Source organism: Amblyraja radiata, chromosome 5 (assembly GCF_010909765.2).
Source record: "Amblyraja radiata isolate CabotCenter1 chromosome 5, sAmbRad1.1.pri, whole genome shotgun sequence".
In the NCBI taxonomy this organism is placed as follows: Eukaryota; Metazoa; Chordata; class Chondrichthyes; order Rajiformes; family Rajidae; genus Amblyraja; species Amblyraja radiata.
Window position 1 is genome coordinate 66,177,394 of NC_045960.1, and position 12,413 is coordinate 66,189,806.

At 43.9% G+C, this 12,413-nt stretch overlaps 1 protein-coding gene across 19 annotated transcripts in view; it reads left to right on the top strand.

The window, feature by feature from the left end:
- Positions 1-12,413, top strand: part of dtnb (dystrobrevin beta) — a 448,064-nt gene that overhangs the window by 191,899 nt on the left and 243,752 nt on the right. For 18 of the 19 annotated variants that reach the window (XM_033021441.1, XM_033021431.1, XM_033021442.1 and 15 more), the window contains 2 exons: positions 3,463-3,676; positions 7,476-7,561. In XM_033021441.1, the coding sequence (XP_032877332.1) occupies positions 3,463-3,676; positions 7,476-7,561 (300 nt within the window). Of the gene's footprint in view, positions 1-3,439; positions 3,677-7,475; positions 7,562-12,413 lie in introns of all 19 variants that reach the window. The other variant, XM_033021449.1, reaches the window with a different exon arrangement.

A 12,413-nucleotide genomic window follows, 5' to 3' on the forward strand; every position in this document is an offset into this window, starting at 1 on the left:
GGCACCATTGGTTCTCACGAACGCAGTCTGTCTGTTTCACTGCAGATGGATATAGATATAGATTAGATTAGATTATTCCTTTAATAATCCTTTTCAGGAAATTACAGTGCCACGACAGCTTCAAGACAAACATAACACCACGCTTTCATACATAACAAGTTAAAATACGTTAAAATACAAGTTAAAATACAATTAATTTAAAAAAAGTGCAGTTATTTATGCTCATTAAAAAGTCTTATAGCAGCTGGTAAACAGGACTAGATACATAGACAATAGGTTCAGGAGTAAGACATTCAGCCGTTCGAGCCAGCACTGCCATTCAATGTGATCATGGCTGATCATCTCCAATCAGTACCCCATACCCCTTGATTCCGCTAGCCCTAAGAGCTCTATCTAACTCTCTTTTGAATGCATCCAGTGAATCGGCCTCCACTGCCTTCTGAAGCAGTGAATTCCACAAATTCACAACTCTGTGTGTGAAAATGTTTTTCCTCATCTCAGTTCTAAATGGCCTACCTCTTATTCTTAAACTGTGGCCCCTGGTTCTGGACTCCCTCAACATCAGGGACATGTTTCCTGCATCTAGCATGTCCAATCCCTTAATAGTTTTATATGTTTCCATAAGATCCCCTCTCATCTTAAATTCCAGTGAATACAAGCCCAGTCGCTCCATTCTTTCATCATATGACAGTCCCGCCATCCGGGAATTAACCTCGTGAACTTACTCTGCACTCCCTCAATAGCAAGAATTACCTTCCTCAAATTAGGAGACCAAAACTGCACACAATACCCAGGTGTGGATCTCACCAGGGCCCTGTACAACTGCAGAAGGACCTCTTTGCTCTTATACTCAACTCCTCTCGTTATGACGGCCAACATGCCATTAGCTTTCTTCACTGCCTGCTGTACCTGCATGCTTACTTTCAGTGACTGATGTACAAGGGCACCCAAGGTCTCGATGTACTTCCCCTTTTCCTAACCTGGCACCATTCAGATAATAATCTGCCTTCCCATTCTTGCTACCAAAGTGGATAACCTCACATTTATCCACATTTACTGCATCTGCCATGCATCTGCCCCCCATTCCTGTCCAAGTCAGCCCTGATCCTCATAGCATCCTCCTCACAGTTCACACTGCCACCCAGCTTTGTGTCATCTGCAAAATTGCTAATGTACTTTTAATTCCTTCATCTAAATCATAATGTATATTGTAAATAGCTGCGGTTCCCAGCACCGAGCCTTGCGGTACCCCACTAGTCACTGCCTGACTATTCTGAAAGGGACCTGTTAATCCCTACTCTTTGTTTCCTGTCTGTCAACCAATTTTCTATCCATGTCAATACCCTACCCCCAATACCATGTGCTCTAATTTTGCCAACTAATTTCCTGTGTGGTACCTTATCAAATGCTTTCTGAAAGTTCAGGTACACTACATCCATTGGCTCTCCCTTGTCCATTTTACTTGTTACATCCTCAAAAAATTCCCGAAGATTTGTCAAGCATGATTTCCCCTTCGTAAATCCATGCAGACTTGGACCGATCCTGTTATTGCTATCCAAATGCACTGCTACTACATCTTTGATAATCGACTCCAGCATCTTCCCCACCACCACGATGTCAGGCTAACTAGTCTATAATTCCCTGCTTTCTCAATCCCTCCTTTCTTGAAAAGTAGGATAACATTAGCTACTCTCCAATCCACAGGAACTGATCCAGAACCTATAGAACATTGGAAAACAATCACCAATGCATCCACGATTTCCAAAACCATCTCCTTGAATACCCTGGGACGCAGACCATCAGGCTCTGGGGATTTATCAGCCTTCAGTCCTATCAGTCTACCCAACACCATTTCCTTACCAATGTGAATTTCCTTCAGTTCCTCCGTCACCCTAGGTCCTCTGTCCACCAGTACATCTGGGAGATTGTTTGTGTCTTCCTTAGTGAAGGCAGAACCAAAGTACCTGTTCAACTCGTCAGCCATTTCATTGTTCCCCATAATAAATTCACCTGTTTCTGTCTTCAAGGTACATTGAAATTGACAATCAATCGCTTCTATTGACACTCATGCAATGATAATCTATTAAATAATTTAACATACAGCCTTTTGTACTTTAGCTTGCAATAACAACAAAAACTTAAAGCTGTTAAAGATAGCAATGCAGACACTCGCCGACATGTGTAACAGGTGAGTTACGTAAACTTGCACTTGGGTAAGCAATTAACAATAGGTGATCACATTCCCTGATTTATTGCAATGGGAGGATGGTAAGGGCTTCCCATCCGTTTTCATAGAAATAAAAGCGTCGTCCAGGCTCGCTGCTCTTCCAGTTTCAGTCACTGTCGGTGTGACACTGGGAAGGCGAGCGGGTTCGATGGAGGAGTTGGAGAGCCACTCCCGGCTGAATCCCTGACGTCTTCCACAAGGTTCACCAGCAAGTCCTCCATCACCAGCTGCCACACTGTTGATGTGGCTGTTGTTGCGGTTCAGTTCACGTTGTAGCCCCCGGCTGACAGTGCTCTCTTCAGGGCACCGCCAGTGACAGATCATATCTCGCTAGCTGCCCCTTCTTCCTGTCAGCTGTTGCTCTATCCGCTTCCCCTTCCACCACCGTCTCCCCTTCCCTGGAGCCGCCAGCATCTTCCAAGATGGACGAGGCGGCATTGGAGGGATGAGGGGATGGCCGATAGGAAGAAGCGGCAGCGGGTGAGAGGAGAGGGAGCCCAAAGTGACCGAACCCACCCTTCGGTGGTAGCGGCCTAAATAAAGTGCTGCCAGCCAGAGGCTACAATGTGAGCTGCACCAAAGCTGCAACAACCGGTAAGTGCGGCAGCTGATGATGAAGGGCTCGCTGGTGCAGACCAGCAGCATCAGCGCCTTGTTTTAAGGTGAAATGACACAAAGTGCTGGAGTAACTCAGCGGACTGAATACGTCTGAAGAAGGATCCCAACCCGAAATGTCACCTATCTATGTCCTCCAGAGATGCTGCCTGACCTGCTGAGTTACTCCAGCACTTTGTGTCATTTTGTATATTAACAAGCATTCGCAGTTTTTGTTTCTACCTAGTTTTATGGTGATTCTGACTTGCACAAAATCTGCTTTACGTAAAGGTTGTTGGAATGTAACCCCACGTACGTCGGGGAGTGTCTGTATTGAAGATCCTGAGGGAAGAATAACTTTGTTATAGCGAGTCTGAAACACTCTAGATACTAACCTCCTCTTTCCTATTGACGCAGCTGTTTTTATATCACAATTATTTTATAGCATGTAGTTTCATTGGCACAGACATTGTGGTCCCTGGGTCATGTTCCTGTGCTGTACTTTACTATTTTCTAGCATAACTACCTGTAGTTATTATTTGAAATGTATGTGCTTTCCTAATTAAATCACTTTAGAAATTATGAGGCAAAGTGAGTATGTTTTCTTTGCTTTGACAGTTCATCTTCCTTCTCACCTACAGTCCATCTTGTAGATATATGGAACATGATTGAAGCATTTCGGGACAATGGCCTCAACACCTTAGACCATAGCACAGAAATTAATGTATGTCGATTAGAGACCATAATTTCATCTATCTACTACCAGCTGAATAAACGCCTTCCAACCACCCATCAAATCAGTGTGGAACAGTCCATCAGCCTGCTCCTCAATTTCGTCATTGCAGCATATGACAGGTCAGTGGTCAGACTACAACTTGCATAAGAGTTGCTCTCTGATGTCAGAACGTGATGATTAATTTTTATTTTAAAGTTACCATGACTATCTATGTCAATTCTTCTTCTTGCCAGGTAATGAGATTCCTATAAAGGTAATGTGGAATTCTGTGCCACAGAAAGCTGTGGAGGCCAAGTCAGTGGATATATTTAAGGCAGAGATAGACAGATTCTTGATTAGTATGGGTGTCAGAGGATATGGGGAGCAGGCAGCAGAATGGGGTTAGGAGGGAGAGATAGATCAGCCATGATTGAAGTGGAGTAGACTTAATGGGCTGAATGGCCTAATTCTGCTCCTATCTCATAATCTTATGATTTTATGACTGAACTTTACGTTGATAAGAGTTTTTAGTTGTCGACGGTCAGTGAAACCATTCCCTTGGTGGGGTATATTTAATTTCCACCTGTCACATAGCATCAGGGCTTGGAGTACCAGATGGCACTCCGACTGCCTTGAAGTCTTACCAATATCTTGAAGTAACTCTTGGGAATGTTTTCCATAACAGCTGTCACGAGAAACACTGACGAGGCTGGGAGAACAGGTTCATGAGCCATAGAATGATACAGGAGGGAAGAAGGTCATTCAACTTATCATGACAATCCCATTCACCAGCTCTTTCCACCGAGGCCTAAAAAAAATCATCCTCCTTTCAGCAATTATTCAATTCCCTGTGGATATTTTTGACTATCTTTTCCGGCACATATTGAAGATTTCAATGTTTCTCTCGGTAAAAGCTCTTGAATCTGTAATCTAAGGTTTCTGTGCTGTGCACTATTTGAAGCAGTTATTCCTTATTTGCCTTTTTGCATGTTGAGATATTGAACACATCTATTAAATCTTCCTTTCTGCTCTCATTTCATGGAATATAATATGAATATATTCATAAAACAGAGATCATTTACTCGATATTAGTTAAGTAAATCTTTGCATTGTATCCATAATCTTGACATCCGTTCTTCGGTCATTTGACACAATATTTTAACTTGAGCTCATCAGCTTTTAATATATTTCGCTTTTATCAACATTTTGCTGATATACTTTGTTTCTATGCATTAGACCCAGTTATATCTCTTTACAGTAATCTTCTCAACTTGCCATGCCATCTTCAAATTTGTACTTGCAGCTTCTTACATCCTGCATGACTTTCACGTTGGAGGAGGTGTGGTTTAAATATCTTTCAATAGAGAGAAAGATCCACTCCTGCTACGACCATCACGTGCTGAGCTGCAAGTGTAAATTGCTGGCCTGCTTCTGTAACTTTTAACCGTATCTCTGCAAGCCTTAACAACGTTGAAGATAGCAGCAAGATCTTTATAAGCTTGGAGGAAAGAGGTAGTGTGTGTTCAGTGATGTATTTGTATTGTTTATTGGAACACTAGCCACGATTATTTCAGTAAAGTAATGAGAAATTTGAGGAAGGACCTTCTTGCCATTGAGGGAGTGCAGCGTAGGTTCACGAGGTTAATTCCTGGGATTGCGAGACTGTCATATGTTGATAGAATGGCGTGACTGGGCTTGTATACAATGGAATTTAGAAGGATGAGAGGATATCTTATTGAAACATATAAGATCATTAAGGGATTGCACACGCTAGAGGCTGGAAACATGTTCCCAATGTTGGGAGAGTCCAGAACCAGGGGCCACAGTTTAAGAATATGGGGTAGGCCATTTAGAACTTAGATGATGAAAAACATTTTCACACAGAGTGTTGTGAATCTGTGGAATTCTCTGCTTCAGAAGGCAATGGAGGCCAATTCTCTGGATGCTTTCAAGAGAGGGTTAGATAGGGCTCTTAAAAATAGCGGAGTCAAGGGATATGGGGCGATGGCAGGAACGGGGTACTGATTGTGGATGATTAGCCATGATCACAGTGAATGGCGGTGCTGGCTTGAAGGGCTGAATGGCCTACTCCTGCACCTATTGTCTATTGTCTATTGGAAGGGATCAAGTACCAGTTAGCACATTTCCGCATCTTGTTTCAAAAGAGTTGGGATGCGGTTTGGTACAATGTTAATTTGAGCTTTCTAAAATGTAAAGATATTCTTTAAATCTGGTACTGTCAAGATGGCGGCGCTGGCTTAACAGCTGTGGCCCACCTGCAGTCCGTCTGTTTTTTTTCTTTCGTTTTGTTCCTTGTCATGTTTTAGTTAATTTTGTTTTATTAAGTTGTGTATGTGTGTGGGTGGGGTGGGAGAAACATGCTTTGGTCTCTTCCTTCGGGGGATGCGACTTTTTCTTCGGTCGTATTCCCCGTCCCCCGTCTCCGTCTGCGCCGAGGCCTAATGGCGGAGCTGGCGGCATCGGAGCTGTAGCAGCGGCAGCAGCGGTGGAGACCCGACTCGGCACCGAAGCTGTGGCGGTGGCGGCAGCAGCAGCGGCAGCGGAGACCCGACTCGGCCCCGAAGCTGTAGCGGCGGCAGCAGCAGCGGAGACCCGACTCGGCCCCGAAGCTGTGGCGGTGGCGGCAGCAGCAGCGGCAGCGGAGACCCGACTCAGCCCTGGAGCTGTGGCGGCGGCAGCAGCAGCGGAGACCCGACTCGGTCCTGGAGCTGTGGCGGCGGCGGCGGAGACCTGACTTGGCCCCGAAGCTGTGGCGGAGGCAGCGGAGACCCGACTCGGCCCTGGAGCTGTAGCGGCGGCAGCAGCAGCGGAGACCCGACTCGGCCTCGGAGCTGTGGCGGAGGTAGCGGCAGCGGAGACCCGACTCGGCCTCGGAGCTGTGGCGGAGGCAGCGACCACCGTCGCCTCGTTTGAACCGTCGCCTCGGCGCAGAGGGAGAACAAAGGGAAGAGACAGAGACTTTAAGATTTTGCCTTCCACCACAGTGAGGAGGTGTTTGGTGAACTCACTGTAGTGGATGTTAAATTTGTGTTGATTGTGTGTTTTTGTCATTTTTTAAATTATATGTATGACTGCAGGGAAACAAAATTTCGTTCAGACCGAAAGGTCTGAATGACAATAAACGAATCTAATCTAATCCAATCTAATCTAAAAGGGGGTGAGTTCAAAATTGTAGCTCTTCCTCGAGTGGTCTCTAATGTGCCCATTTCTCATTTTAATTAAGGTGGGTTGAGGGATGGATACCAAACCATTGCAGAACCACATACATTATAGTTTTATGACAATGTATTCCTAAAATTCTCCACGGATTTTGAGTGCAAGTGTAATCAACTGGGTTTCCTGGTGGTGTGGAAGTCTATTACCTATAGGTTTCAGAATAAGGGTTCCTCCACTTAAATTAGAAACAGGGTGGATTTTTTTCTCTTAAGTGGTTGCAAATCTTGAAATTCTCTACGGAAGCCAAACCATTGAATGGACACATCTTTAATCTTTAGGAGAGTTGAGAGTTAGGAGGAATAAACCGGGCAGTGGAGTTCAGGATAAGTCTTATTGAACGGCAGAACAGACATGATGGGCGATTTAGGTGATTCCTGCTCGTTTTTCATGCACTCGCGCTCTCTAAAGGACTTACCGTACACTTTGGCATCCGTTTACCACTCTTCATCGCGGGTGTAAATTTCAGACAGCGCTCCCCCGCTTTCCCTGGTCCCCGCCTTTGCGATGTGTTTATGTGTATGTGTGTGTGTGTGTGCGGTCGATCGATCCAGCTCGTGGTTTGAACGTGGACAGTCGATCCAGCTCGAGGTTTTCCAGGCGAGTGCCCTCGAGCTTGAAGGTCAAAGACACTCTTCTTAACTCGTGGATTAGGTCGTCCAAGTGGGACAGCCCCTTTACTGTAATCTCAATATTCTTTTGCAGTGAAGCGCATGGGAAGTTGACCGTTTTCTCAGTCAAAGCGATATTGGCAACAATGTGTGGAGGAAAAATCTTGGACAAACTTCGATGTAAGTACAAATTAAAATTTAATGTTAAACATGAGAAACCTTCAATCCAACTTTTATTTGGCATTTGCTGTTATGTGCATTCTTAATTATTGACTACTTGTGATCAGAATTCTTTGTCTGTTTTCCTTCCTGCTTTTAAGGAGTCCCAATGCACTAGGCCTGTGCATCACCTTGACTTATTTGGCTTGGTTGTTTAAAAGCTAAACGTGCTCAATTGCTGATGGAGCTGGTGCTGTTAGCAACACTCAGCATTTCAAATGCATGATGTTAAACAAGCATGTGATCTCAGTCATTTACAGCACAATGCAAAACATGGAACCTGTTTATGATATATATTCTCTATTTGATTCTAGGAGTATTATTGAAGTAATTAAAAATCAAACAATTAGGCAGTTGTTCCACTTTAAAATAGCCTCTCCCCATTTTCAGTTAGAACTTTGATGATGTCAAAGTACGTTGTTTAGTTTATTTTTTTCTTCAAATGAAATATGTCGATTATTTTTAACCTAGAACAAATAACTCGGATCAATAAGAAACTGAAAATAACCTGTTTACAAAACATTTTCATTCTTCAAATTACTTCAAGTCTGAAGAGAATCTATACTGTGTGAAGTCTGTGCTTCCTACGCAACATAGCTTTGTATGTACACATTTAATAATAACCTTTAGCTCTATATTAAGATTCCTAACCACGTGGGCTGCAATTGCCTTGCAATTGCACATGTAGTGAAGAGAAGTACAGACTTAATTTGTGTGTGCCTTCCAATTAGTCTTATTTGTTGTAATATTATAAGATATACTTGGCACCATCATAGCAAGGATGGGGGGAGAGGTGAGACCAAGGCAATGGAACGGGAACCTATTCCTGAGCAGTGTGTGTGTGTTCATACTGAGTGGCACCTGTGGTGCACCCATTGTTGTATAAGTGCGAACGTCCATCGAGCAGAGTTTGTTCTCCAGCCTTGATCTCATGACCATTGCATGAACAAGTTACTCAGTGTGTATAGGAAGGAACAGCAGATGCTGGTATAAACCGAAGATAAACACAATGTGCTGGAATAACTTGCGGGACAGGCAGTATCTCTGGAGAGAATGCATGACGTTTCGGATCGAGACCCTTCTTCAGACTGAGTCAGGGGAAAGGGAAACGAGGGATATAGACGGTGATGTAGAGAGATATATAGAACAAATGAATGAAAGATATGCAAAAAAGTAACGATGATAAAGGCCATTGATAGCTGTTTGCTAGGTGAGAACGAGAAGCTGGTGTGACTAGGGTGGGGGAGGGGTGGAGAGAGAGGGAATGCAGGGGTTACTTGATGTTAGAGAAATCTAGGGTTCCCACTGAGTTCCCACAGGCATTTTGTGTCTATCTTTAGAGAAATCGATATTTATACCACTGGGTTGTAAGCTGCCCATGCAAAATATGAGATGCTGTTCCTCCAATTTGAGTTTAGCTTCACTCAGTTACTCAGTGAAGTCTGTGTGACAGCTGGGCTGCAACATGCTACGTTAATAATAGAAAAACATACGCAGGCAACTCTCCTGGAACCTACCTGATAGTTCGGTGCATGTTTATGAGGTGATATGCTTTAATATAAAATACTGCTCGCATTTTCATTCTCTTCGAGCTCCCAGGTCTGCCAGGAGTGACTGACCTGGACCCAAAAGTATATGGTATGTGAGTCACGGAGTTTGAGACCCTTGCCTGGACAAAAGTTATGAAGCTTGAATGGAGGTCATATGGGGTCCAGAACACAGGGACATAGGTTTAGGGTGAGAGGCGAAAGATTTAAAGGAGACCTGACGTTCACCCTGGATTCCAAGTCACCTAATCTTCTGGCTAGACTACCATATGAGATCTTATCAAAGGCTTTGCTTAAATCATGATAGAAACTGCCTGCTGCCCTCATTAATGAGATTTCTACAACCAGAGGGTGGTCTGTACATGGAATGCTGCCAGAGAAGGCTGAAGAGATGGGTACAATGGCGATGTTTAAAAGCCATTTAGCCAGGTACATACAGTGCCCTCCATAATGTTTGGGACAAAGACCCATCATTTATTTATTTGCCTCTGTACTCCACAATTTGAGATTTGTAATAGGAAAAAATCACATGTGGTTAAAGTACAAATTGTCAGATTTTAATAAAGGCCAGTGGGCAAGTTGGGCTGTAAAACTCCATGACATACATGACATACAAACTTGCTGACCAAAAAGAAAGAGAAGAACAAAGAGAAGGTATCCACAAAAGGAAACAAATTTCAGGAGTAACTTAGCGGGTCAGGCAGCACTCTGTCTAACTGCACTGGTGACTTTACCTTGGAGTTAAGACAGGAACAAAAGATGTACAGCAACTAGAATCCAGGAACTGCAGATGCTAGTTTACAAGAAAGCACACAAAGCTCTGGAGTAACTCAGTGGGTCAGGCAGTATCCCTGGAGAACATGGATAGTTGACATTTCAGGTGTGGTCCCGACCTGAGACATGACATATCCATGTTCTTCAGGGACGCTGCCTGACCCACTGAGTTACTCTAGAGCTTTGTGTGCTTTAAGATAAGACTTTTGGTCAGAGCAGAGTGAAAAGAACAACGAGAGAGGCTGAGTGTTGAAGATGGGAGAGAAACACCCCGTACACTAACCATATAACAATATAACCATATAACAATTACAGCACGGAAACAGGCCATCTCGACCCTTCTAGTCCGTGCCGAACACATAATCTCCCCTAGTCCCATATACCTGCGCTCAGACCATAACCCTCCATTCCTTTCCCATCCATATAACTATCTAATTTATTTTTAAATGATAAAAACGAACCTGCCTCCACCACCTTCACTGGAAGCTCATTCCACACAGCTACCACTCTCTGAGTAAAGAAGTTCCCCCTCATGTTACCCCTAAACTTCAGTCCCTTAATTAACTAGCACTATACTACACACTGGGGACAATGTACAATTTTTACAAAGCCAAATAACCTACAAACCTGCACGTCTTTGGAGTGTGAGAAAACCCACATAGTCACAGGTAGAACCTACATACTCCGTACAGACAGCATCCATTGTCAGGATGGAACCCGGGTCTCTGGCGCTGTAAGGCAGCAACTCTGCCGCTGCACCACCGTGGCGCCCTGTTTTGTTTTCTTTCTTCTTTTTAGGAGAGGGGGAGAGTATTTTACTGTGTTCTATGTTCTATCAGGACAACAGTAATACTAAATGCAACACACATAGCCTCTGATGCTGCTTAAGCCTGGTATTAATGCAACAATTACTGAAGCTACATCGTTAACCGGTAACCGGCAACCGGTAACTAGCGGGGTTCCGCAAGGGTCGGTGCTGGGACCCCAGTTGTTCACAATTTATATAAATGATTTGGAGGAGGGAACCAAGTGTAATATATCAAAATTTGCGGACGATACAAAAATGGGAGGAAAAGTAGGGGATGAGGAGGATAGGAAGAGTCTGCAAAAGGATATAGATAAGCTAGGTGAGTGGGCAACAACTTGGCAGATGAAATTTAATACTAATAAATGTGAAGTCATTCACTTTGGGAAAAAAAATGATAGGGCAAGTTATTTTCTAAATGAGGAGGAGCTGCGTTGTAATGCAACGCAAAGGGATCTAGGGGTATTAGTACATGAATCACTAAAAGTTAGTATGCAGGTGCAGCAAGCAATCAGGAAGGCCAATGGAGTTTTGGCCTTTATTGCTAGGGGGATTGAGTATAAAAACACGGAGGTCTTGCTGCAGCTGTACACAGTATTAGTGAGACCACATTTGGAATACTGTGTACAGTTCTGGGGTCCATACTTAAGAAAGGATGTACTAGCCCTGGAGGCAGTGCAGCGAAGGTTTACAAGATTAATTCCTGCAATGAGGGGATTGACATATGAGGAAAGGTTAAGTAGGCTGGAACTCTACTCTTTGGAGTTTAGAAGAATGAGAGGCGATCTCATTGAAACATATAAGATCGTGAGGGGCCTTGATCGGGTGGATGCACCGAGGATGTTCCCAATGATCGGGGAAACTAGAACTAGGGGACATAGTTGCAGAATAAGGGGGGGCTCTTTTAAAACTGAGATGAGGAAGAACTTCTTCACCCAGAGGGTGGTTAATTTATGGAATTCACTGCCCCAGGGAGCAGTGGAAGCAGAAACGTTAAATATATTTAAGTCTAAAATAGATGTTTTTTTAGCTGCCAAGGGGATAAGGGGCTACGGGGAGAGGGCAGGGATATGGACCTAGGTATGGTTAGTATAGTAAGACCTGAGTGATCTCCTGGACAAGTGTCGATCGCCTGGATTGGGGTCGGAGAGGAATTTCCCGGATTTTTTTTCCCGAATTGGACCTGGGTTTTTATCCGTTTTTTTGCCTCCCCCAGGAGATCATGCGGTTCTTGGGGTGGAGAGGGGTGATAGCGGTATAAAGGGGAGGGTAGTGTCTTGTGTTCTGTGTCTTGTGTCTACTGTTTGTGGGTAAGTGTGTCTGTTTAGTGTTCAGCCATGAGCGAATGGCGGTGCGGGCTCGACGGACCTGGTGGTCTACTCTCGCACCTACTTTCTATCTATGTTTCTATGTTAAGGCAGCTTTTACAACACCAAATAAGTTCTGCTCCTGCTTTACTTCTTCTGGGAATTAATAAACTGAAAAAAAGATTCATTCCATCTGGTCCACATCCTCGCAGAGAAAATTCTGGCTACACTTTGGCTCAATATTTACTCATGGTATGTGACATCCTCCGGCATTGTAAGAAGTAAATCTTGATAAAATGTAACCACTGGACTAATGACCAAGTTTCTTTTGATGCACTGGAACTGATCGCTGAATGTGTCAAGGTTAATGTTCCTCTCAA